Source organism: Malaclemys terrapin, chromosome 22 (assembly GCF_027887155.1).
Source record: "Malaclemys terrapin pileata isolate rMalTer1 chromosome 22, rMalTer1.hap1, whole genome shotgun sequence".
NCBI lineage: Eukaryota > Metazoa > Chordata > Testudines > Emydidae > Malaclemys > Malaclemys terrapin.
The window spans coordinates 2764611-2792604 of NC_071526.1; the positions used below are offsets into that span (position 1 = coordinate 2764611).

General features: G+C 42.2%; 1 protein-coding gene across 2 annotated transcripts; it reads left to right on the forward strand.

Moving 5' to 3' along the window:
* On the forward strand, positions 1 to 27930 carry CTPS1 (CTP synthase 1). 2 transcript variants are annotated; one of them, XM_054011900.1, is made up of 18 exons: positions 1 to 178; positions 1806 to 1976; positions 2923 to 3023; positions 3678 to 3794; positions 5724 to 5807; positions 6069 to 6149; positions 8414 to 8565; positions 12392 to 12524; positions 13899 to 13987; positions 14375 to 14469; positions 15685 to 15747; positions 16260 to 16303; positions 17379 to 17475; positions 18948 to 19003; positions 19095 to 19191; positions 20018 to 20162; positions 22673 to 22781; positions 26643 to 27930. In XM_054011900.1, exons 1-17 carry the CDS (start codon positions 13 to 15, stop codon positions 22755 to 22757), a joined length of 1776 nt encoding a protein of 591 aa, XP_053867875.1. In that variant the 5' UTR covers positions 1 to 12; the 3' UTR covers positions 22758 to 22781; positions 26643 to 27930. The 2 variants fall into 2 exon arrangements, with proteins under 2 accessions (XP_053867875.1, XP_053867876.1); XM_054011901.1 differs by having other exon boundaries at positions 22673 to 22763.
* The last annotated feature ends 64 nt before the right edge of the window (positions 27931 to 27994 follow it).

Sequence of the window (27994 nt, forward strand, 5' to 3'; positions counted from 1 at the left end):
GTCCTTAGACAAATGAAGTACATTCTAGTCACAGGTGGTGTCATCTCAGGGATTGGGAAAGGGATCATTGCAAGCAGCATTGGGACAATCCTGAAATCATGTGGATTACATGTCACTTCCATTAAAATTGACCCATATATTAACATTGATGCAGGGACCTTCTCTCCGTATGAGCATGGTAAGCTGAACTCTTCAGTCATAAAATTCCTCTAATTTAAATTTTTTATGGTCCTAAGGCTTTTGTGGGGAGTAGGGAAATATTTTGATATAAACAACTTATTCTGTACACTCTTACACCTTCTCCAGGATGAAGGTTTGAAATTAGCAAAGGCTAATTCCCATTTATCCGTGACAAGCCCATCAGTGATTTCAGGTGAAAGTTGTGTATTGTCAGATAGCTCCTTTTTGTTGCAGTTGTAGGACCTGGCTACTTGCCTAGTGGGGGCCCAAACCTTTTTATCTGCATAAGGTTCTTGAGAGGGAAAAGAGAGAGATGAATAGCTGGAGAAAGTGGATAAGACAATGTTGGTGAGGGTTTTGTGATCTTTAAACAAACATCTCTTAGAAAGGCGTACTGAGGACTGTTTGCCTCTAAAGCAGTCATTCCCAAACTTTAACAACTTGTGAACCCCTTTCACGAAAATGTCAAGTCTCGCAAACCCCCTCCTAAAAATGAATATTTCCAGGGATTTTCTCCTTTACCTGAATATAAATTATAAAAGCAGTGATCTTGGAAATACACTTTGTTTTTATGACATGCTTATTACACATTATTTATTATTAATATTTATCATTACAGTATTATTACATTATGAAAAGAGCAACACTCTTCCAAGATCTCACTTTCGTAGCTTGTATCACTTTGAATAAGCCTGTTATAAGACAAGGCTCCTATGTTTCATCAAGGAGTATCAGATGTGAAACAGCAGGAAGGTATTTAAGAAGCCAACTCAAAGAGTTCCTCCTACACAAGCATTCAGGTCTTGAGCAGTCCAGGCAAACAACGCACATTACAACAAAGCTTAAACTTGTTCTTCTAGCTGCCTATTTCATTTTAAAAACAGCAAAAAATATCCACCTCCCTTTCCATTTCTTATAAGGAGTCTTGAAGTTTAAATCTCCTCAGTGTGATAGACATCCTTGCTTTGATCTGCTTAGCTCTTGGAAGTCCAGGGGCTCCAGGCTGCTGGCCCCGTGCTGTCCGGGGTCCCTAGGGACAGCTCTGTCCACCATTAGGGAATTTTTTCCCAAGAACCCCCTGTAACATTTTGTGAACCCCCAGGGGTTCACAAACCCCAGTTTGGGAACCACTGCTCTAAAGGGAGTCCAATTCTATATTTTCTTTAAAGCCTTTGTAATGTGTAGATTCACCTTGAGAGTATGTAGAACAAATATTGATGCTAGTAATTTCCATTAAAAAATGACTATGCTGGACTTGTAAATATTTCCTTACAGATTTATTGAATTGATGTTAAAGGTTAGAATACATTTCAGTGAAAGTCCGATCTCAAGGGCTTTATTTCAGTATTATGTCATCATAAATAAGCTCAGAATCTTGTCTGTTATACACAGGCTGTGCAGTGATTTATTCTTTAACATGTTAATCCTATTCCACTTTCTAATCTATGAGGTTTTTATTTTTATTAGCTATTCTTTTTAAAATATTTAATTGTATAAAATAAACTATTTTATCAAGAAGCTGTCTTGTTACACTGAACTCTTTCAGTTGTCTCAGAAAAACAACTTGCTTGCATGTACTTTGTCTAGCTGACTCTGATGTTTTTGCATCTTACCATTTGCTGCAGGAGAGGTGTTTGTGCTGGATGATGGAGGGGAGGTAGACCTGGATTTGGGCAATTACGAACGCTTCCTCGATATCCGTCTCACCAAGGACAATAATCTGACCACTGGGAAAATCTATCAATATGTCATCAACAAGGAGAGGAAGGGAGATTACCTGGGCAAAACTGTCCAAGGTGATGCAATGCTTCACTTTACCTTCTGTAGATATAAACTTAAATCTGCCCCTATCTTGTGTATTTCTATGTCTCTCTCGTCTCATTTGAGTTACAAAGAGGACATTGAATAATTCTTTGGACTGGTCTACACTTGAAAGTTGTAGTGCAATACCTATATCAGTCAGTGGTATGACATTTTAACCAATATAGTTATACTGGTACAAGTCCTAGTGTGGGTGCAGTTAAACTGGTATAGAGGTTTATACCTTTATACTCATATAACTGCCCACATTAGTGGTGTTGCTTTAACTGTATCACTGTAGTTAAAGCGGGACAACTTTCTAGTGTAATGAAACCCAAAGTGTCAATCTAATATCCTGGGACCATCATGACTACAACTACACTGAATATAAATAATCTCATTTTCAGACCAGTATCTTGTGGATTATGTACATCTTGTGGCTGATTTAAGGTGTGCCACTGCTTTTTTTATAACTCATTAAATAATACTGTAGGACACAGTCTAGTAACATTTAAAACTGCCTTCCTGCTCTTGTGATTTCAGTATGGAAGCTGCATTCTCTGTGGACCGAGTTAGTCTTTTTGCCGTTTTTTTTTTATGTCATCTTTGTCTGCTTGCATAAAACTCCTTTCATAGACAGTTCTAAAATAAAAAAACTCTCGAGGCTCTGCATATAATACAGTTTGTATTGGAGGCTTTCAACTGAAAAACATCACTTACAGTTGTCTGAGATGTGGAGTGGGACTACATCTCCTCATCTGAAAGGTCATGGCTAGGAATTACCACTTATGTCTTTTTAATCAAAGCATTCCTTGTAATATCAACAACATTAGATGTGAATGAGAAGCAATGGCCAGTTAATCTCAATTTGCTACACAATGAGTTTTAGACCGCAATTTATGTAGACTGTGGTTTTAACCTTTGTCCCTATTTCTCTTCTAGTTGTCCCCCACATCACAGATGCTATCCAGGAGTGGGTAATGAGGCAGGCACGAATTCCTGTGGATGAAGATGGCATTGAACCCCAAGTGTGTGTGATTGAGGTTTGTAGCATTTCCCTCCTTAGTCTTGATTCTCATGCAGAGTAAATTGAACTGTGCACTGGCAGTTAAACCTTGTAGAGAATTATTTTTTTTTTGTTGTTTTGTTTTGTTTTTTTGTTAAACAATTGTTCATCCTATTGATTGGGACAATTCAAAAAGAACAAACCCCATTTTGTGTGCGTGTCAGCGTGGTGTTTAGCAGGGTGAAATGGTGGTACTTTTGTCCAAATGTCCTTACGGATGAATCCCTAGAGCAACGTTGGCCTTGTGGGAAGCTGCTTTTCTTCTGCAATCCAAACTGTCATAAGAAGAGGGCATTAAGGGGTTAAAATAATGGTTGGCTAGAAGGACGAGTGGAGTCCCAAGGACCCTCTCTTGGCCAGCTTTGCTTACACTGCATCTGGCCATGTACAGTTGTCTGAGAAGAACAGAAAAATGCCATGGAACACATCATCCAATACCCAGCATCTTATTAAAGGAAACCATATGCCCAGCAAAAATCCTGCTGCTGTTTCTTCAGAGATACAATGATATTGGCTGTGCAGTAGGCTGTTTTCCTTTTTTTCTTAAATCAAGTGAAGAGACCAGAAAGATACTGGGTAGTATCAGTTACGAGAAGTTTGGTGCTATTCTAAATGGTCTTCTTTCGTTTAGCTTGGTGGAACAGTGGGAGATATAGAAAGTATGCCCTTCATCGAGGCTTTCCGCCAGTTCCAGTTCAAAGCCAAAAGAGAGAACTTCTGTAATATTCATGTCAGTCTAGTTCCCCAGGTAAGTCCATGGAAAGCTGTGTTGGCCAGGGATTTCTTTTATAATTAGGGTTTATTTTATAAATGTGTTTAGAGATGTAGTATAGATACACATATACTGAAAGATATCTGCATAGTGTGTGTTTGTAATGCAGAACATAAGTGTGTACATAAGGAAAGAATTCAGAACATGCAGAGACATAGCTGTTCACAACTAGCTACAATAGCTGTATCCTCCCAAAGGATACTGTTGTGTGCCTAGCAAATAGTTAGGAATTTCAGCAAATGTAAAGTTATATATTTCTTTTGTATTTTTGTTGCACAATTTTTGGAATATTTATTTCTGTTGTCTTTCATAACTGAGTGCACTCTGGGAGCCTAGTGTCCCATTTCCCTGCATGTTGAGCAGTCATTTACACTTCAGTAAAGTGATTGTAAAATGCTGTCAATCAGAGTAGATACCATTTTCACCCAGTTTGTGCTGGTGTAGACTACACAAGGTGCAACAGAACAGAGAATTGGGTTCTATGTTTATTAGTACCCTTCTAACAGCTTCTCTTTTACATGTGTTGTCTTAGAGTCTGTGTTATTTCAGACTTACAAAATAAATCAGATAACTTCTCAAACTTTAAAACAGTAATTTCCAGGATATTCTCTCAGGCAGTCCCTAAAGTGTGTGGTGTTTTTTTTTTTTTTTTTTTTTTTTTAGTGGTTTTAGTTACAAAGTTGAATAGTTCTGATGTAATGTACATTTTAAATTTGATTAAACTGTCTCCATCAGTAGGAGGGTTTAATTGACACTATAACCTTGCATAGACTCTAAGATTTGAGTGTCCTTTAATTCATGATGATCTGACAGAGAAGTTTCCTGAGGACCATGGCAGCTTTAAAAAGGAATCTAAAGTTAGCTAAGAAAAGCTATTCTGAGACTGTGCAGAAACTGAAATCATTGATGCAGATGAGAATCAAATAAACAAGGCAAAATGATGTTGATAGACTCCATACAAAAGAAAAGCTAAATCAATGTATGCCAAATGGATAAGGAAATAAATTGTGGGTCCTACAAATGAAGATTAAAAGCTAAATTAAAACCTAGTCATAGTCACTAGTAATTGTTTTATAATCTCCACAGCATAATCCCAAAGCCAGTATATAACAATTTGGTGGTGCAATTAAGCTGCACAAATTCTCCTGTTTTGAAGTTGCTGTACAATCCTCTTAACTCTGCATAGTGACAGTTAATGTTGACGCTAACTATTTCACTGGTGAGACAAGGTGGGTGAGATCTTTTACTGAACTAACTTCTGTGGTGAGAGAGACAAGCTTTCGAGTTTACACAGAGCTCTTTTTCAGGTCATGAAGAAGCTCTGTGTAACCTCAAAAGCTTGTCTCTCTCACCAACAGAACTTGGTCCAGCAAAAGAGATTACCTCACCCACCTTGTCTCGTATCCCGGGACCAACACTGCTACAATACCACTGTATATTTCACTGGTGATCATTTTAGCAGAAACATCTACCTGATGTGATTTATCCAGCACTATTGGATGTAGATGAGTACAGCAGGCCAACTAATTTGCTAAAAGTTCCTGGGGGTGGGGAACAACTAACTCAGGCCCCCTTCTCTCACTTTCCGCACTCCATGCACTCAAAGAGTAAAATGTTATTTACTTACAGGGAGCACGCACTAGACAGGTACCTTGAGCTTCTATCCAGCTAAAGTCTTCGTATTTTGCCTCTCCCTTTCCCAATACCGTGCAGTCCCTCTGGGTCTGTGTGTGATTAAATTGGCAGTGAAATGAGGGAAAGACTATCATAAATTCAGGGTTCCTGACCCCTAATTAAAACTTAATATGATGCATAGGAACTGAAGGCTTGAATGACTATTGAACGCCTCATATGCACATCTAGACATTAGTTCAATAATATATTTTGGTCTTCTTTGACTACTAGCCAAGTTCTACAGGAGAGCAGAAAACTAAACCTACCCAGAATAGTGTTCGTGAACTCAGAGGACTTGGTCTCTCACCAGACTTGGTAAGTTTTGCTGTATTACAATTTTGCTGTATTGGAAACTGTGGGGCTGGCAACCTTCAGCAACCTTTCCTAATCTAAATTGGACTTGGGATGATAGGATGCTGCTGCATACCAATGGTGGTATAGAAGTAATAAACTATATTAACAAATAATCCATGATAGGAACTTTGGCATAGAAACTGTTTTTAGTGACTGGTCAGATTAATGCCCGAGTGCTGCTGTTCTGCTTCACAACCTTGATATCGCTGCTTTCTCTGCTAGATTGTGTGCAGATGCTCCACTCCACTGGACACCTCCGTAAAGGAGAAGATCTCTATGTTCTGTCATGTAGAACCAGAACAGGTAAAAAATGCTGTACTTTCTCCCTTTCTGTAACCAGTATTTCTGCCATCTGTCAGATGCTGAGGGCAACATTGTATTTGGTGCCTAGAGTTCCTCTGTGTTAGCTATACGTTTTTTATAGACTAAAAAAACATCTACATGTTTGTCTTCTCTCCTGTTCTTAAATACATGTCTCACATATTTGTCAATTCCTCTCTGTGTCAGCCTGATACCTGGCTGACTAGGCAGAAGTACACTAGGTACAATAAACCTCTTACAATTGTTAAATCAGATTGTACAGATTATTTCCCAATGGTTATTCTTGAGACCTGTTAACCTTCCCAATTCCTTCTGCATTTAGGAAAGACTATGGCTTCTAAAATCAGCATTTAGAGCTCAAAAAATATTTGCACTATCTTAAGTAATGGGATTTGTGAGTGTGTTTTGCACACTGCTCCTTGTACAAATATGCTGTCTAATGGTCATACTTGGGCATTGCTCATATCTGCCTGTTCACATTAGTGACAGATTGCACAAGAAGAGATATCCAGGGAAATTTTAATGCTATCTGCAACGCATTTATTTTTCGTTCCAGAGTGTGATGTCTGTCTTGTACAAGAAACTCCTTGTTAAATGATAAAAACAACAAGGAGTCTGGTGGCACCTTAAAGACTAACAGATTTATTTGGGCATAAGCTTTCGTGGGTAAAAAACCTCACTTCTTCAGATGCAAATAAATCTGTTAGTCTTTAAGGTGCCACTGGATTCCTTGTTGTTTTTGTGGATACAGACTAACACGGCTACCCCCTGATACTTGTTAAATGATAGGCAATCATTTATTTGTCAGTAGATAAATCATTGAGTATGAACAAAAGATGAAGCTAGACCAGTAAGTGTTTTGTAGACTAAAGGGGATAGCACCTTGAAGTATCACATTTATGAAATCCTCATGGGGAACCATATTTGTCTCATTTATTCCAGATTAAGTTTGTTCATTTTAAAAATAGTTTTCTAAATTCTAGCACTGCGAAGTCAAGCTGAGTCTTACTGGTTCATGCATTGTCCCCAGTTCTGCATTTGGATCTTGGCTAAAAATTCTGTTGCTGTGTAAACTAGAATAAAATCTAGCTGCAGGGCAGATAGAAGTAAAATGTATTGAATTTTCAGTAAAGTGACTAAGTAGGTGCCATTTTTTTTTACATATTGTCCTTTTGAACCATAATCACACTTTAATGCTAAATGCTATTTACTATATAAGAAGAAATAATTGCTGCTTAATTCTTTCTGTGGAGAACTGAATTCAGCTTCCATTTGAATCCAGGAGGAAGCAGGACTTTCAAAGTTGGAATGGAATGTTTTGTGAGATGAAGTGCAGTCTTATTCCCAGTGGACAAGTGTCACAAGTCAAATCCCTTCATCGGAAACACTAAGAGTTGAATGAACTAGAGATATTGAAATAACCCCCCTTCTCAGCCCTACAGAATGGTTTGGCTAGTCTTAAATTAACTATTTTTTAAAACATTTTTTGTAAATTTAGTGGTGGTAAAAGTTGTCAAATTCTCTCGATAACAATACAAGCTTCTCTGTGCCCTGCATACATGCCTCAGTCTTGGTCTAGAGAGATCAGTTATTACTGGTTTATATTACAGTAGTACCTAGAGGCACCAGTCAGGAAATGGCTCTATTGTACTGGGCATTGCACAATCCTAAAATAAGATAGTCCCTACCCCAAAGAGCTTGTGATATCAGTTCAAGACCAGATGCAATTGGGCAAAACAAACGGAGCAAGGGGGGGAGTTCAACCTCTATGGCCCATTCAGTCAGTGGTCTCTCTATTGAAACAGCCAAGGATGAGGACAGCCAAGTTATGTTGGGTGTTCTGTAAAGTGCACACTTAGTCACTGGGAACTGGCTTACAGTGTCATTTATTATTTTAAATAGTAGATCTTACCTTATGACAGTCTTGAGATTTCTGCTTCCTTGTGCCTTCAAGTGGGAACTGGATTTGCTCATTCTTACTTCCTACTTAGTTGCACATTTTATGAGGTGCCATCAGCAAGTACTAGCTGCTGTGGCTAGACCATTCATTTAGGAAGAATGTTCTTATAAACTGTTTGAATTCAAAATCAGTTTTTGTTAATTTTGAGTAAATGTGTGTTAAATGATCACGCAGTTGTCTTCTGGAGGCAGAAAGAAGTAGTAATGTCCAGTTGTCTGATGTTCTGCTAGGATCATTTCTAGATACATATGGATATATTTTAATGACCCTCACTTTTTATGAACAGGTCATTTGTGTTCATGATGTCTCTTCCATCTACCGGGTTCCTCTATTACTAGAGGAGCAGGGAGTTGTTGATTACTTCCGCCGCAGGCTTGACCTTCCCATCGAGAAGCAGCCCAGGAGGATGCTCATGAAGTGGAAGGAGATGGCTGACAGGTGGGCGCCACAATTGGGAATAGTTTGGAATTGGATTGTGCCCTGGCTTTCAGTGGTCAGCTGGGGAATGGTTCCCCAGAAGGCCTGTGTTGTTTCAAATTCCCCCCAAACTCCATTGTCTGTTTTCACAACAATACATTTTATTTTTAGATCATTAACTATTAAAAACAACAACACAGAGAACTAAGATACTGTTGGGCAGTTTATTTACTGAGTTCCTTAGAACTGTATCCTCTGCCTGTAATCTGGTACTACTTCAAAACATGTCTAAAATAATGTAAAGGGGAACAGGAATGTGTGCTTTAGGATTTTTCTTTTTATTCTGAACAGGCCAGCCTTGCTAGAAATTACTGATGCATGTTCAGGAGGCTTTTCAACAACATCATCCTTTTTTTTTTTTTTTTTTCCACTTCCAACCCAGCAAAGCAGCTGTCTCTTGATGTATCTTCTGTCTTGGACTCCCTGGCACATATCAGTACCCCTGTGGAGAGCAGGGTAACACATATCCCGCCATTAGGGAAATGATGAAGTCAGGGTTTAGTCAACATCCAGGCATGTACTGAAGCTTTCAACATTGTATGTTCCATGGGGTAGAAGCAGGGCCCTACCAAATTCATGGTCCATTTTGGTCAATTTCATGGGCATAGGATTTTAAAAATTGAAAATTTCATGATTTCAACTATTTAAATTTCATGGTGTTGTAATTTTAGGGCTCCTGACCCATAAAGGAGTTATGGGGGGTGGTCACAAGGTCATTGTAGGGGAAGTTGGGGTACTTCTACCCTTACTTCTGCGCTGCTGCTGGCGGCGGCATTGCCTTCATAGCTGGGCAGCTGGAGAGCAGCGGCTGCTGGCCAGGAGCCCAGCTCTCAAGGCAGAGCTGCTGCCAGCAGCAGCGCAGAAGTAAAGATGGCATGGTGTGGTATTGCCACCCTTACTTCTGCGCTGCTGCTGGCGGGGCGCTGCCTTCAGAGCTGGGTGCCCGGCCAACAGCCGCCACTCTCCAGACACACAGCTCTGAAGGCAGCACAGAAGTATGGGTGGCAATACTGCGACCCCTCCCCCCCCCCAAATAACTTTGTGACCCCCTGCAACTCCCTTTTGGGTCAGGACCCACAATTTGAGAAACGTTGGTCTCCCCTGTGAAATCTATATAGTATAGGGTAAAAGCACATAAAAGACCAGACTTCACAGGGGGAGACCAGATTTTACGGTCCGTGACGCGTTTTTCATGGCCGTGAATTTGGTAGGGCCCTAGGTATAAGAAAATGGTAAGTTTCAGAAACTTCTAAATGAACAAACCTTGATTTACCTTTACCATACAGACTCATCCCTGCTCCAGTGCAGCTAATAGAGGCCACTGATACAATCCGTTTTGCATGTGTCTGGGTGAGAAGTGTGTGACCTTGCAGAACTACTTAGTTTAGCTGTTTTTCTCCACTAGCTTTACAAACTCAAATTTTCACTGATGTATTTAAGATTCAGCAGCTTCTAGTACGGTGGTTGAGGGTAGTCATAAAAATGTAGGACTGGAAGGAACCTCGAGAGGTCATCTAGTCCAGTCCCCAGCACTGAGGCAGGGCTAAGTATTATCTAAACCAACCTGACAGGTGTTTCTCTAACTTGTTCTTTAAAACCTCCAGTGACAGAAACTCCACAACCTCCCTAGGTAAGCTATTCTAGTGCTTAACCCTGACAGTTAGGAAGTTTTTTCCTAACTTAAATCTCTCTTGCTGCAATTTAAGCTTGTTACTTGTTGTCCTGTCCTCACTGGATAAGGAGAACAATTTTTCACCCTCCTCTTTATAGCAACCTTTTCTGCATTGCTCCTTCCTAGGCAGTCATTTCCCATTTTGTAGTTGTGCAATTGATTATTCCTTCCTAAGTGGAATACTTTACATTTGTCCATATTGAATTTCATCCGATTTATTTCAGACCATTTCTCCAGTTTGTCAATATTGTATTGAATTCTAATCCTATCTTCCAAAGCGCTTGCAGTCCCCTCCCAGCTTGGTATCATCTGCAGACTTTATAGGTGCACTCTCTAGGCCATTATCTAAATCACTGATGAAGATATTGAATAAAACTGGACCCAGGACAGATCCCTGCAGGACCCCACTCCATGTGCCCTTCCAGTTTGACTGTGAACCACTAATAACTACTCTCTCAATATGGTTTTCCAACAGTGGTGCACCCACCTTATAGTAGGTTCATCTAGGCTATATTTCCCTAGTTTGCTTATGAAAAAGCCACGTGAAAGAATATCAAAAGCTTTAAAGTCAAGGTATATCACATCTACTGCTTCTCCCTGTCCAAATGGCTTGCTACCCTGTCAAAGAATTGCATGTCAAATCAGCCAAATGTTTTATTCTTGACAAATCCACGTTGACAGTTATTCATCACCTTATTGTCTTCTAGGTGGTTTCAAATTGATAGTTTGAGTATTTGCTCCATTATTTTTCTGGGTACTGAATTTAAGCTGACCATCTATAATTCCTTGGGTTGTCTGTGTTCCCATTTTCATAGATAGGTGGTCCTCTGGGATCTTTCCTGTCTTCCTTGGGTTCTCAAAGATAATTGCTAATGGCTCAGAGATCTCTTCAGCTCCTTTAGTATTCTAGTGCTCTAGAATTCTAATACACCTCTACCCCGATATAACGCCACCCAATATAACACGAATTCGGATATAACACGGTAAAACAGTGCTCCGGGGGGCGGGGCTGCGCACTCCGGTGGATCAAAGCAAGTTCGATATAACACAGTTTCACCTATAATGCGGTAAGATTTTTTGGCTCCCGAGGACAGCATTGTATCAAGGTAGAGGTGTATGTTCTAATCACCTGGATGGTGAAAACTAAATTAAATATGACTGTACAATATAAATATGCTTACAAAGGCAAAGCAAAGTATACATAGTGGTGTATTGGGTACTAATGTGACTAGTGATGTATGTTTAGTGCACTGACAATTAATTGCAGCATTGTACCAAAGTTGGGCTGCCTTTCAATGTTCCCTTTACTATTTATGGGTGCTGTTGTTAAAGGCGAAACAAAAAGGTGTCTGAGTGACCAGAATGGAAGGATTGGAGGGATTCAGATTGACAAGAGTTGTGCTCTCCACATTTACAATAACTTGGGTCAGTATTTTCAAAGCAGGGTGCCTGAAGTTAGGCACTCTGAGGCATATTTTGGAACCTCAGTAAGTGGCCCAATTTCAGAAGTGATGAGTACCTGCGTCTTTCATTGACTTCACTGCGAGTGTGAACGATCAGGATCAGGCCCAGAGAGTCCTGTGGCTTTCCAGATCCTGCAAACAAGAATGTAACATCTTGCACTGCCAGGCTGTTGAAATCTGCACTTCTATGGGATTTAGAAGTCTCTTTTCCCTCCACTGGAATGGACTGAGTTAGAATGCACAGAGGACAGTACTGTGCAAGATTGACTATGCTTTCCTCTGACTTTTATTTAATAAATTTGATACCTATTTTGGACCTAGTACAACTAAGCTCATCAAAAACAAAGCAAAACAAACCTAAAACCTACCAAAAATAATTGGAAATAAAGGTAAGAAGTTATTTGTTCTCCCATACCATTATTCTTCTCTGTGGCTACTTAGCAGAATTTTTCTTTCCTTTATCAAATAATGGAAGTCCCCAGATTACTGTCATTCATTCAGAATAACTGTTTAAAGGCCAGACTTTTAAAAGTACTCGCGGCCAGGCTCTCAAGCTGCCAGCTCCCATTAGGCCAGATTTTTAAAAGTACACAGTACCCATCAATTCCCATTAACAATGAACAAGCCCTGTGTTTTGGTTTTGTGTTTCTAGATATGACCGTTTGCTAGAGACCTGCTCCATTGCACTTGTTGGCAAATACACCAAGTTCTCAGATTCCTATGCTTCTGTCATTAAAGCTTTGGAACACTCTGCACTGGCCATCAACCACAAACTTGAGATAAAGGTATGCTCTCTCTCTCCCCCCCCCCCCTTCCTAGCTGGAGTAGTATTTGTCTTAACCAGATTGTTCTTGCTTACGGTTTTGCACACATCTAGGAAACACCTCACCGTTTTCAGAATGATTCAGCAGCCAGGAATATAATATTTCATTCATTCTCCTTGGATTACAGCGTCCAAACATCTGTTACATGCATACAACTTAATAGCAAACCAACCTCCTGCTTTCAGAACAGGGGATCTACATAATACATGTGCACTGTGTGGTTTTTTCAGGAGTTCAGTGTTGAACCTGAGTGGTGGTGTTGGGAAGGCCAGCGTTCATTTTGAATTTCCTCTAGCCATTACTATAACCAATTCTTTGTAGGGTAGTCTGACTTAACTTGGTGGCACTGTCAAGCTTCATGGTACTCTGCCCTAGTATTCCACTGTGATCTTGACACCAGCTGGAAACTGATTGTCTCTGTAAGCCTCTTGGAACATATTTGAACTTCATGAACATTCTCGGAGTACTGAAATGTCTGCCATCTTTCATCTGAAACTTTAAAGAAAAATTTCTTTAAACCATGTTACCTCTAAATATGAAGTATTCCCCAAGAGGTGTGTAGCACCACTGTTTGTAATAGGACTAGTGAAGTATGTCTTGTGCACTGTCACTTAATTTATTGCAGCATTGTACAAAGGCTGGGCTGCCTTCCATCATTTCCCTTCTCTGATTATTGATGGGATGTGCTTGTAACAGTAGTCTGTCATTGGGGATGGGCACAGGATTCTAAGTGCTGCAGGGGACCCGTGCATGTAGGTGGTACACAGGGGCTCAAAGAGCTATCTAAGAGAGAGAAGAGAAAAGTGAAACTCCCCAAAGTCAGGAGATGCTAAGGATAAGAGTGCCTGCAGAACTTAACTCTTTTTCATATGTGCCATCACAATGCAGTCTAATTGCTCTCCGGAACGCCTGCCACATTCAGTGTAAATCGAACATGCAGTTAAGGAGACTGTTAGTTTGAATTTTTTATCCTCATTCTTGTAAATGTGGCTCATATGCTGCATGCAATCTAAAACCTATGGACCTCCGCCTCACTTACCACTCAGGCCTCATCAGCCACCATCCAAACTGCTCCGAGAGGCAGAGGACCTCCTGACAGCATGGTGTCTGCACATGTAACTAAAGACTGTAGTGATTAGGAACAAGAAGCTGTATTGCCTAGCAAGTGGAAAATCAGACCAAGCAAACACTAGTAAATATACAATAAGAAACAAGACTGTGTTGGCAGGGAGGGAGTCTCATACATCTAGATTCAATGAAAACTGAACAGCAGGGTTTGGTATCGGGGGTCTTGTGCCAGTCTCTCACTGTGATTATTCCTGGATTTCTTCCTAGTATATCGATTCTGCAGACTTGGAACCAGCTACTCTACAAGAAGAACCAGTCCGATACCACGAGGCCTGGCAGAAACTCTGTAGTGCTGAGTAAGCAGTTCATAACCATAGGCCTTTCCTCAAAGAGGATCTGACTTCCCTTGGTATTGCTGACATTTACACAGTTGTACTCAGGGACCCTCCCCCCATTGTGCTGTGCACTGAGAGTCCCCTATTGTCATAGGCTATCTTGTCATTTAATCCCATTCATCAGATTATTTTAGTACAGATATTCTTTGTCATTTATAAGCACCTTAAGGCTTTTCACTACTGTGCACGCAGTTATATTCAAAGAAATCTTGGTAGTAAAATGAATTGGTCAGGTCTTGTAACTCCAAGGTCTTAAAGCAGAAGAGCTGCAATACTTGTTTGGAGGGTATAGAAAACTGCAAGTCTCATGTAGCTGGATTTTTTTTTTCTTCCCCTTCCCTTGTACAGTGGAGTCCTGGTTCCAGGTGGGTTTGGCGTTCGAGGAACAGAAGGGAAAATTCAAGCTATTTCCTGGGCAAGAAAACAGAAAAAGCCCTTGTTAGGTGAGAAATAGAACGTATTTGACAGCATGAAGTAATTATGGGAGGAGGAGGGAAGCAAGGAGCCAACAGGTGTACATCCAAAATCTGAATCCCACCCTAGCCCTCTGATCAGAGACATCTCTATTGTGGATCAATGAAGCTCTTGCTTTAGACTGTTACATGCTAATGCTTTCTTAACCCCATAAAAAGAACAGGAGTACTTGTGGCACCTTAGAGACTAACAAATTTATTAGAGCATAAGCTTTCGTGGACTACAGCCCACTTCTTCGGGCTGTAGTCCACGAAAGCTTATGCTCTAATAAATTTGTTAGTCTCTAAGGTGCCACAAGTACTCCTGTTCTTTTTGCGGATACAGACTAACACGGCTTCTACTCTGAAACCTATCTTAACCCCATAGTGTTCTCTTGATGCAGGTGTTCTGTATATTATACTATAGCTAATGACTAACACTTACAATTAACAGAGCACCAAGGCAGCATTTAAAATGTTTTTTAATATTCCCAAGGAAACTTGAATTTCTTCTGGATGTGGTTGATTGTAATAATTTCCCCCATGATTTAATTCTCGGAATGCATGCATGTAATGAGAAAAGATAAGAGAAACTAACAGAGAGACCAGTACGGCACTCAACATTGTTCTTGATTCACAATTGTGTGACACTGTGTGTGAATATAGATAAATATTTTTAAACCACTGTGTTCTGACTCCATATACTAAAGGAAGATACCTTACTCTCCAGTGCAGCCCTGGCATATCAGTGACTGCTGCCAGAGTCGATCAAGAAGTTGTTAAGATATGTATTAAGGTAGCACATAGGGCCCAAAATGAGATGGGGACCCCATTGTGCTGGGCTTTACACTTCGCTGTTCTGGGCAGAGATTCTTACTTACAATTGAATTAGACCATATGGACAAGTAGTATGAGAGAGGAAAAATTATCCCCATTTTACAGATGGGCAGCTGAAGCCCAGAGAGATCAGTTGAATTGTCCAAAGTCTCACTTAGTCTGAGACAGAGCAGGGAATGGATCCCAGGTCTGAGTCCCAGTCAGTGCTGTAGCCACAAGACATGCTTCCTCTAGAAATCAGTATGTTTCTGTGTGTTGTAGACTTCTATGCAGGTGCCAAAGTGCAGAGCTTTGCATTACTGTATGATCTGGGAGACCCTCACAGTTCACTACCCGGTGTCATTTTCATACTCTCTGCTCTTTCTACAGGAGTTTGCTTGGGGATGCAGCTTGCAGTTGTGGAGTTTGCGCGCAATGTTCTCGGCTGGCAAGGTAATTGCAGTGATAACTAACTTTCTGAGTTCAGGTTATTAATGGATTAATTGGGATGATGGCTGTAACTACTCCCCATTCTTGGTGGGTAGGAGATGGCTTTTGGGGAAAAATCTGTCTCCAAGAACCAGTCTAAGGAAAACTGTACCCACTTTGCTCAGTCCATCAAGCTGAAAGCTAGCCAGGTAGGAGATACTTTTTTCTGATGCTTAAGGCAAATTGGAAACCGATTTACGGTATTTCATAATGGTCTCCCATACTGCTTATGTCACAAATAATTTTGCTGTCCTCAGGAAGATGGCAGCTTCTACCTAGACTCAGAAATATTTCTATCTCAGAAGTCTAATAAATACATGTGGGCTTGTTTGGTGTCTGGGACAGATTCTGCTCTCACAAGTGGTCCCTTCATAAGTTGGTACTGCTCACATGAGTGTGGGAGTGGGATTCATTTCGATCTTACTCATGTTCAGTGTGTGACTTCTTGCTTCTAATCTAAGAATGTCATTTTACAGATGCCAATTCTACAGAATTTGACCCCAAAACTACTCATCCAGTGGTGAGTATGGTGTGATTCAAATGTGGCTTGTTCTGACCCCCCTTCAAAGCTAGAAGTGTTCTCTGTGCGTAGATAAAGCCAATCAAACTTGTACTGAAATATCTGAAATTGGAATTTACATCTCTTGATATCTTGGTGCAAGTCTGTGTATGGGCACTTTTATTTTGGAAGTAAATATCCTAGTTTGGTTTACCTTAAGTCCATTTTTCATCTTTTTGGCAGCAGATTCACGCACTGTAGAATGTACAGACACTGAGGGTTTTTTCCATCTATGCATTTTTATAAAACAAAGAACTTACTCCTGAGAGTTTAAAGGGCAGTTTTCAGCATGGATGACTTTTTTACAGAGCAATCAACAACATTTATAGTGGAATGGTGGATATGACCAAACAGAGAAAAAGTTTATGGTGACAGTGCCAAATATTAACCTACCTAAACGTTAACTTCATACATTTTCTTCTTGAGCCAACTGAATCTCTGTCCACCCAGAACTAGGGCTGCAAGTCCATAAAAATCTCAGCTAGGTAAGCCAGTCAACAACCCAAAGTATTGGGATTGTTTGACCTCGGCTACAATAATTTACAGTGCTCCTTTCTCTCCGACTCTGGAAAGGAGTATGTTTATAAGTCTAGCCACCACATGCTGATGGTGACTTAGTTTTGCAGTTAGAGCCCTGCAGTTAGAATCCTATTACCCTGATTACATTGGGATCTGTACAGATACCACCATTAAGAGACTATCTCCCGAAGAAGTGGGTTTTTTACCCATGAAAGCTTTTGCCCAAATAAATCTGTTAGTCTTTAAGGTGCCACCAGACTCCTTGTTATCTCCTGTACTGAGACTGCCCCACCAAATTTGGTATCACCAAACCTACCAAATACAATTCTGCGTCTTCATTAAAAGAACACCTCAATTAAATGTCTGTGCTGGGCCCCTGGAGTGGCTGCTTAAGACATATTTCACTGTTTGTCTTTCTTGCATTGTCCTATGGATGTTTGCATTTGAATCCTGTTTCAGGTTTTTTTTCTTTTTCTTCCTGTTTCAGTCAGTTCACTGTTTTAATAATCTCCCCTAGGTCATAGACATGCCAGAACATAATCCTGGGCAAATGGGTGGGACCATGAGGCTTGGCAAAAGGAGAACCCTCTTCCAAACCAAGAACTCGATCATGAGTATGGGATTTTTTTTACTGCTATATCTTCTCGGTCCTTCTAGTGTCTGAAATGATTCATGAGAACACAGTGTGTCGACTGGGATAGAAGTGAGATATAGAAAATTAGCCAGATTGTTTAATGGTTTAAAAAAAAAAGGGGTCTAAGACTATCTGCTAGGCATTCCTTAGACTTTCTGTGGTGGAAGTGAAACATCAGCCCCCTTGTGCTGCGGAAGAAGTAGGTTCTGGTGGAAACCAGTCACTGGGCTAGATCCACAAAGGTCCTTAAGCCAGAACTGTCACTTCAGGTGCCATTGAGATACTCAGCTGCTGCCTTATGCTGTAGATGCCTGCATTTCATAGATGGCTAAGTTTCTGCTTGTTGGGGCCTTAGCTCATACCTGATCCCTACTACCATTCTCAGGCAAGGCACTCCTCGCCTGTTTCGCCTGTGGGACCTGATCCAGTAGGCGTGCTCAGAACACACGTGGGGGGACACATGTCTCTGTCCCATGATACCCAAATAGCCCAGTGGCTCACCTAGGATGTGGAAGACCCAGGTTTGAATTCCCACTTTGCCTGATTTGGAGCAGGGACTGGAACCTGACTCTCCCATGTCCCCGGGGAGTGCTCTAACCACCAGACTAGAGAGTCCGTTTCTCCCTTCTCTCTCTCAGGCCCGATGCATATTTAATTATTTATACAAAATGGAACAACTTCAACAGGGGAGATTGAGAGAGAGACTCACTGAATAGCCTGGTGGCTAGGACACTCACCTGGAATGTGAGACCTGGGTTCAAGTCCTTGCTCCAAAACCGGCAGAGTGGGGATTTGAAAACAGGTCTCCCAGATCACAGGTGAGTGTGCTAATCCCTCAGCTGTTGGCAGTAATGGGGAGGGGGTCTGACCTGGCCAAGTGCCTGACTCCAGGAGAGTGTTCACAGCTGTGAGTACTGAGTGAAGACAGGTGACTGACTACCTCTGAGTGTAGTCGCGCTGCCAGCGCTGTGAGAGCTCTCTCACAGCGCTGCAAGTACTCCACCTCTCCGAGGGGAATAGCGTGCAGCGCTGCGAGCGAGCGTGCAGCGCTGCGAGCGCTGATTACACTGGTGCTTTACAGTGCTGTGCTCAGGGGGGGTGTTTTTTCACACCCCTGAGCGCAGCAAGTGCAGCGCTGTGAATTGCCAGTGTAGCCAAGGCCTGTGAATCCCTTTCGTAGGTGCCTAGGCTCCCCAGAGTTAGGTACCTAATTCAGGTCTGTAAATTCCACTGGGTGGCAGGATGCCTAGGAGTTAATGCTGGCTAATGCTCAGTTGCAATGCTGCAGTGCAGATTGCGTGATTTGTGGATAACACAGGGGGAAGATGGTGGGGAAATAGGCTGGGGTTATACATTAATTGGTTAAAGAGGAGTAGAAACATCATCAAGTGGAGTTTACCATGATTTTGGATGTAATTAAGGAGAATGTAAAAGTCCTCTCTTTCTGGGCAGGAAAACTGTATGGAGATCATGACTTCTTGGAAGAGAGACACAGACACAGATTTGAGGTATCAGTTGGTGTGTTCTGGGGTTTGTAAGCTTTCTCACTGAAGAGCATGAGCGTGAGAGATCATGTGTACTTTGCTGCTTTTTCCTCAGGTGAATCCAGAACTGAAATGCTTCTTTGAAGAGCAGGGCCTGAAATTCGTAGGCCAGGATGTGGAGGGAGAGCGAATGGAAGTGGTTGAGTTGGAAGGTGAGCACTTGAGCAGCTGTGTTGGGAGTTGGTGTGTGTGTCAGGGAGAGAGTTTTTTGTCTGACATGGCAGTTTCTCTATGGGCTCAGGGCAAGATTGCAATATCTCAAGTCTGTTCCCCAAACAGAGCTACTGAAGTGCAAAATAATAATGACAGTTAGGAGTTAGAGGACAGAGGCATACCAAGGACAGAGCAAGGAGGTGACCTCCCAGAGCACAGAAGGAACCAAAGCTGGGGTTGGAACTCAGGGATCCTGAGTTTGTCAGCTTGGTCGTGCAGCTCAGATCCTAGTGATGTTCTCTAGACCAGCAGTTCTCAACCACTGGCCTGGGGGCCACAAACAGATTTCAGGGGGTCTGCCCAAATAAACCAGAGAGCAGGGCCAGCGATAGTCACTGGGACCCAGGGCAGAAAGCCGAATCCCAAGCCCTGCTACCTAGGACTGAAGATGAAGTCCAAGCCCTTCCACCCTGGGCTGAAGCTGAAGCCTGAGCAACTTAGCTTCATGGGACCCCCTGTGGCGTGAGATCCTGGGCAATTATTCTGCTTGCTACTCCCTAATGCTGGTCCCGGATTTTAACCTACTGAAAAACTGTTGTGGCACGGGTGGGCTGTGAAATTTTTATAGCATGTTGGGAGAGCTTCAGAAGGAAAAAGGTTGAGAACACCTGCTCTAGACTGACCGCTAGCATCTGCTGCTGAGAGATGTGAGGAGGTTATCCAGAAAGGCCTTCCAACATGAGATGTGGCAGCTCAATGATCTTCTCAGAGACTCATTATTCAGAATTAACCTAACACACTCCCTGCTTTTCTCTCTCCTCTTAGAGCATCCATTTTTTGTTGGTGTTCAGTATCACCCAGAGTTCCTATCCAGACCCATAAAGCCATCTCCCCCATACTTTGGCCTCCTGCTGGCTTCTGCAGGGAGGCTCACACATTATCTACAGAAGGGCTGCAGGCTCTCGCCCAGGTAGGTTTGAATTAATATCCTAGTTCAGTGCCTGACTTTCCATAGTACAGAGCTCTCTGAGCCATGGCTGACTCTTTAATGCTAGGGCTGGGGACTCCATGACCTGACAGGAATGGGGATCCCAGCATGTCTGGCACAAAGGCATCAAGTGCGTACTTTCAACGTTCCTTCTTTCATCTCCTTCATCTTGGGCTAGACTGTGCCTTGAAGACTCTAGCCTACATGGGAGCTATGGAGTCCTTCTGCCTAACACAGAACCTTGGAAGGTTTTACCTTTAAGGGGGATCAGATGCTTGCAAAGAACAAGGGGTATGCTTGTTGTACCATTCCTTGGGGAACGGGTATGCCAGGGTGCTCAGGCATTGCGTTTGGGCCTGGCCCTTGCGTAAGGTAAGGACAGCTGCTGGCATCCTCCCCACACTCAAACAATTACCAGGCATAACATGACCGCTGTTGGCCTAGGTAGCATGCCTAGATAATCTCCACACTGTTCTCTGTATTGTCCTCTTGCTGGGTCCAGAGTAAGAATAGATTCCTTTCTGGCTTTTTGTTGACCCAGTTTGCAGAGGGATTGATATGCTGGAATAAGTTTCTAATAACATACCTACTCCCATTTATTCCCATGTACTGCACTCTAAGTACAGACAGCAGATCTGTGGCCAATATACAAAAAAGTCCACCCTTTGGTTGGTGACACCTCCCTTTATCAACAGATATTGTTGGTTTAAAAGAGGAAGCAGTCGTGTCCTTCAGACACACAGGGAAATGATGCTTGCAGGGCACAGCAGGCAACAGACCGCTTGATAACTGAGCTAAGCACAGTAGAAAGCACATGGAACAAGTGACTGTGTCAGGAAAAGCTGTGTCCTTTACAAGTGGGCCCAATAGTATACTACAATGAGAAAAGCGTTGAAGCTCTTGGGTGGAGTTGCAAGGATCCTGCATACAGCAGTGAGAGGAGAGGAGGGATAGCTCAGTGGTTTGAGCATTGGCCTGCTAAACCCAGGGTTGTAAGTTCAATCCTTGAGGGGGCCATTTAGGGATCTGGGGCAAAAATCTGTCTGGGGATTGGTCCTGCTTTGAGCCGGGGTTGGACTAGATGACCTCCTGAGGTCCCTTCCAACCCTGACATTCTATGATTCTGTAATAGTACCTGGAAATGGCTGGCAGTCGTACTCCAACCCTGCTCATTTGAATCTCTGAACTATGCGGGCACATAACCAAAATACTAAGAGAATGTAAAGGCGAAATATCTAGACGTTGAGAATATTGAGATGACGTGTCTTAGGGCTTGTCTACAGCATCAGAAGACCCGCTAAATCGACCACAGATTGCTCTCCCATCAACTCCTGAATTCCACCTGAATGAGAAGCGCAAGTGGAGTTGACGGGAGAGCGTCTCCAGTCGACATGGTGTAGTGTGGACCCTGCGGTAAGTAGATCTAAGTACATTGACTTCAGCTACATTATTCACATTATTCACGTAGCTGAAGTTGCGTAACTTAGATCAATCTCCCCCCACACTGTAGAAAAGGCCTTAGATTTCCCTTCTCAAAGCCTGCTGTTGGGAATGGCTGCACTGAGAACAGGCGATGCCAGTCGGTTTGCTGTGGGGAGGGAAAAAGTAACTTGAAACATCTTGGGTCATTATAATCTACTGCTGATTAAACACTTCACCTCTTGGTGCTGAGTCTGTATTTCATCGCACCAACGTACAATGTGCTTCCATGCTTAGCATGTGCTCTTGGGGAGCTGACAGTGCACATAGGATGCCTGTGCCTGTCTTACAGCTCTTCTCATTCCTGAGTTTTCAAAGCTCCTATGAAATAGCTCTGACTCCGGATTAAAGGCAGCAGGACCTCTGCCCTGGAAGGGTTGCAGTAGAATGGGTTATACTGAAGGTTCTGGCTAGCTTATCTGACATGTCACTGGGGCAGTGCTTGCCTTTATGAAGAGGGTTAAATAGCTTTTGAAATGCATAGACCCCTACATTGAAACCATGTCCTTGTGATTTAGCCTTATTCCCATAGAGACTGCAGACTTTAGTCTTAACATGCTTTGTTTGACACGTGTCCTACTGGGTTTTGCACTTCTCTCTTGGGAGAAATCCTTAACCTTTCATGCAGGGTTTCAGGTTTCAAAAAACTCTGTTCAGAAGTAAATAAAGGCCAAGCTCCCTGGTGTTCTGGTTGTGTAGTGCCTGGGGACAGGCTGTGGTGGCTCCTGGAGGCCAGCCAGGCCACTGATGGCTGTTCCACAAAATTAAGCAAGTAAAAACCATTGAATGGAATGATCCCTGCCTTTAAAGACAAGCAGCGGAGTGTCATCTAGAACCCGCAATCTGCTACGCTTACAGCCAGCTCCCACTAACTCATGATGTGCAGACTGATCTCTAAAGGGTCTGTGCTCACTATAAAACAACAAATGCCATTGAACTAGGCTGCCTGGCTAGTCCTGTGGTGTAATCTTCTGCTAGATCTTCCCTTTCCTAAAGCTATCTGACTTCTACAGGGACACCTACAGCGACAGAAGTGGCAGCAGCTCGCCTGACTCAGAGATCACAGAACTGAAGTTCCCATCAGTAAATCATGACTAATTCCTGGTAATGTTAAAACATGAGGTCAGTCTCTTTCCTCCTTTATCTGTTCATTCCTTGCCTCCTGACATCTGAATTCTTCAAATCAGTCTGGAAAATACTGGCACGATGTGAGTCAGCTTGCACTGCTCATGCATATATGCCGGCTGCATTATGAGTGATGCATGGTATTTTTGTGTCTGGAAACGCTGTCGCTGGTTCTGATCCCCTTTCTTAGCAAAATGGGCACACAGCAAAGTACAAAAAGGTGTGTAGGAGTGTTTTTTCTTTAAATAAATGTACTATGCACTCTTGAAATAAGAGACTCTCAGAATCAATTACTAGATTTAATTCTATAGAACCGTTATATGAGATATTACACCAAGTAGAGAGAGAAGTTGAGGATTTAAAAAGCTGCTGTTTTTGATGAGGAAACCTTTACCTTAGAAACATGTGGTGGAGAAACATTTCAAAAGGAAGGAAAAAAAGCCCTGTAATTAACCTGCTTAGGCTGTGATCACATGTATTTATCTATAGGCTCACCTGCCTATTTGCCTCTTATTTAAAGGCAGATAAGGTGTCTTTATCACTCTTTCAGCTGCTGTTCTGACTACAGGTTCCCATGTCAAAACAATGAACCAGAATTTCAGAGGTGCTGAGCTCTCACAACTCAGATAGGAGCTGCAGATGCTAGGCAGCTGTGAAAATCGGGTTTATTGTCATTACTAAAACCTCAGTTTTTTTCTCATTAAAGTCCTAAAATTCAAGCTTCTGCAGGAAAACAAAATTGTTGTAACTGGTTTTGTGAAGTCACTTTTTCTTCCTGGAGTTGGTGTTTGAACATGGTGTAGTTAGTTTCTCCATTGTTCCCAGCTATGACTTTCTACCTATCTTGTAGGCATATTTGGTATTTTTCTAATAAATTAAGCAGAATTTGTGCACGTACATGTAGTATCTGCAAGAATGAGGGAGGATTTTTGTTGTTTAAAGACATAGGATCAGGATAGTTATTTTCCTCGCAGTAGCTATCATTTCAAAGGAACTGCAATGTAAAAGTGAAGAGTGTTAGAAAATTACCAGACTAATATGCGTAGGTTTCCCTAAAAAGGTTATTGATGGTACTTGGAACAGAAATACTCTTTAAAACACTTTTTCCCTCCATAAAGTTTTCTTGGGGCCTTGAGTCACTGAAAGTATCTCATAGACTCATAGACATTAAGGTCAGAAGGGACCATTATGATCATCTGGTCTGACCCCCTGCATGCTGCAGGCCGCAAGACCCTTCCCTGGACTCTACCGTTGAAGTCCCCAATCCTGTGTTTTAGTGACTTCAATCGGCTGAGACCCTCCTGCTAGTGATCCCTGCCCCATGCTGCGGAGGAAGGCGTAAAACCTCCAGAGGCTCAGCCAATCTACCCTGGAGGAAAATTCCTTCCCGACCCCAAATATGGCGATCAGTAATACCCCGAGCATATAGGCAAGAGTCTCTAGCCTGACCCTTGTTGGCCATTATGCTGTTCATGTACCATTGCTTGGTTTTCCTTGGCTACTATGTTTTATCATTAAACCATTCCCTCCATAAACTCATCCAACTTAATCTTAAAACCAGACAGGTCCGTCGCCCCCACCGTTTCCCTCGGAAGGCCGTTCCAATATTTCACCCCTCTGATGGTCAGAAACCTTCGTCTAATTTCAAGCCTAAACTTCCCCCCGGCCAGTTTGTATCCATTCGTTCTCGTGTCCACATTAGTACTAAACTGGAATAATTCCTCTCCCTCCCTTGTATTAACCCCTCTGATATATTTAAACATAGCAATCATATCCCCCCTCAGCCTTCGCTTTGTCAGACTAAACAACCCAAGCTCCTCTAATCTCTTTTCATACGACAGGTTTTCCATTCCTCTGATCATCTTAGTCGCCCTTCTCTGCACCCGTTCCAGTTTGAGTTCATCTTTTTTAAACATGGGAGACCAGAACTGCACACAGTACTCCAAATGAGGTCTCACCAGCGCCTTATACAATGGAAGCAGGACCTCCCTATCTCTACTAGATATACCTCGCCTAATACATCCCAAGACCGCATTGGCTTTTTTCACCGCCACGTCACATTGCCGACTCATAGTCATCCTGCGGTCCACAAGGACCCCTAGGTCCTTCTCCTCTTCCGTTACTTCTAACCAATGCGTCCCCATCTTGTAACTAAAATTGTTATTATTCGTCCCCAAGTGCATCACCTTACACTTTTTACTATTAAATTTCATCCTATTTCTGATACTCCAATTCACAAGCTCATTCAAGTCTCCCTGCAGAGTATCCCTATCCTCCTCCGAGTTTGCAACTCCTCCCACCTTCGTATCATCCGCAAACTTTATCAGCCCACTCTTGCAATCGGTCCCGAGGTCAGTTATAAATAGATTAAATAAGATGGGTCCCAAAACCGAACCTTGAGGCACTCCACTAGTAACCTCCCTCCAACCCGACAATTCACCCTTTAATACGACCCGCTGCATTCTCCCCATTAACCAATTCCCTATCCACCTCTGGATTTTCATATCGATCCCCATGTTTTTCATTTTAACCAATAGTTCCTCATGGGGTACTGTATCAAACGCTTTACTGAAATCCAGGTATATTAGGTCCACCGCATTTCCCTTATCTAATAAGTCCGTTACTTTCTCAAAGAAGGAGATCAGATTCGTTTGGCACGATCTGCCCTTCGTAAAACCATGCTGTAATTTATCGCATTTGCCATTAACTTCAAGGTCCTCAACTAGTTTCTCTTTCAGAATCTTCTCCAGCACCTTGCACACTACTGATGTTAAACTAACAGGCCTATAGTTACCCGGGTCACTTTTTTTCCCTTTCTTGAAAATAGGAACCACATTGGCTATTCTCCAGTCTAACGGGACTACCCCCGAGTTTACAGATTCATTAAATATAGTCGCTAATGGGCCTGCTATTTCCCGCGCCAATTCCTTCAATATTCTCGGATGAAGATCGTCCGGTCCACCCGACTTAGTCCCATTAAGGCGTTCTAGTTTTGTTTCTACCTCGGATGCGGTAATCCCCCATCCCGTATGCCCCTCTGTAACGGTGCTAGTATCCCTAATACCTTCATTGGCCTCATTAAACACCGATGCAAAATATTCATTGAGATATTGCGCCATGCCTAGATTATCTTTAATCTCCTCTCCGGCTATAGTCTTCAGCGGTCCCACTTCTTCTTTCTTTGCTTTCTTCCTATTTATATGGCTGTAAAACCTCTTACTATTACTTTTAATTCCCCTCGCTAAATATCAGAAAGCCTGTGATATTACAGATACTGTGGATCGCATTGAGACTTCTGGTGCTTGTGATGCCACATTCTAGGAGATCATCAATGGAAATACAAAGACTTCCCAGAGGCCATTGTACTTATTTCTGTGCTGATGTCCCTCACAGCCTGGTTAGTGGGGACATTAGCACATAAATCTGGGTTTAACTCAGTTGTCATTTTTTGTTTTAATAACTGGCCCAAGGAATCAGGATTTTGCTTCTTGGGATAAGATGTGATACTGCTTAGCAAAAGAGAGCAAATCTCCTGATTTTATTCTTCAGCTCTGCAGTGTTTGTTTTCTAGTTTACTTTAGTGCTGTCTTGTATAACAAGCTTGCTTTCAAAGGGGTAGATGATGCATTTCTTTTTTTAAATTGTCATAATGCCCCCTATAAGCTAGCAGGCATAATTATTCTGGGGAAAAGGAGCCTAGTGAGGTAGGTACTACATGTCATACTCCTATGGGGGTGGGAGGTGCAAGTACACTGACCGTCACACCACTGCAGGCGGAGTGGAATCCACTGTGCACTTCAAATCTGGTGCTCTTGTTCTTCAATAATTCCTACTCTTGCCCTTTCTCTATTTGTCCAGGTGGATCTTCACTAGAAGAGGAGCAGAGTCTTTGTTAGACTTCCTAGACTTCTTACAGCAATAGCCTGAACGCTGTCAGCTATGGGCTTTCTTAAGTTATGTTTTTATAATTTTATGACAAAATCTTGTCCCTTTTTATTTTCTGAATTTTCGCTGTCTTTTGTTGAATGTTCCCCTCTGTCGATCCTTATAACTCTCCGAGGAGCATTTGCCATGGCGCATGCAGCTCTGGGCCTTTTCTGCAGCTATGACTATCTCTGAGAATCAAAGCAGGAAGGTTAGATGCTGGAACAGGCTCTAGTTTCACTGGAGAATCCAGTTGCACATGCTTCTTAATGCACGGTAATACTAGCATGAGTTTGTGTCTCAGACACTTGGTATTTGGGCTGCTTTCTCCAAGCACCACATGTGGTCATACAGTTGAACTTCTTGCAGGAGGTCAAATTTTGGGGCTTCCTTCATTCAGCTCTTGAGCTGAGCTAGGAAAGGTGGGATGTCAGTTTATTGTGCTTTATGCAGCCTATCTTTTTAAAACTACTATTTAAAACTCTTTGGCACTGGTGGTTTTTGTGCTTTCAGTGCTAGCAATGAACTTATGACCAGGAAAATCTGGTTCCTGGAACAGAAGAGTTAATCTGTTCATGAACATGATCAACTCTGATCCTAACTGTGACATGTCACTCTGCAGGGATGTAATTAACTTGAGATCATGTAAAAATGCCACAATGTCAGGAAGCCCCATCTTTGTCAGAATGAGGCATAACTTTTAGCCCTTTCATGCCAGCATTTTCTGGTGCTGCTTCTTGGGCTGGGAAATCTTAACTCCTTGCATCAAGGGGGTGGTATAGAAAAGAACACGATGAACTGTTTTTAGATGCTGCCTTTAAAAGCTCTCATTGCTATTCACCTTGGATTGAAAAGTTCAAGGTGCTGTATTTTATTAACACTTTAAATTAAAGGGAAACTTTCCCTTGCCTCTTTGTCATGTCCATCTTCCTGAATGCAATAAAAAGTGCCATTGTCCTAAAAGTTGGGCTTAGCAACTTGCCTACAGTATTATTTGGCTTAGTCCTTAACTGTGCACTGCCCACTAACAATATTCTCAAAATTGCCAGAGATGAGGAGGGGATGGGTGAAATGGGGTGATTCCTTTTTGTTCTGCCTTTTTGCCACACTGTGAGAAACAAAGTTTGGTCTTCAGCAAGTTAGAAGAAAGGAAGCTAGTTTCTTTATTGTATTGTCATATGTCCTAAACCCTCTTCAGTTCATTAAAGTTTGGGCAAAGCTGTGCCTGTGTCTCGCCTGATTGAGTATTAACCCTTACATTTTCCGACTCTCAAACTCATTCAAAA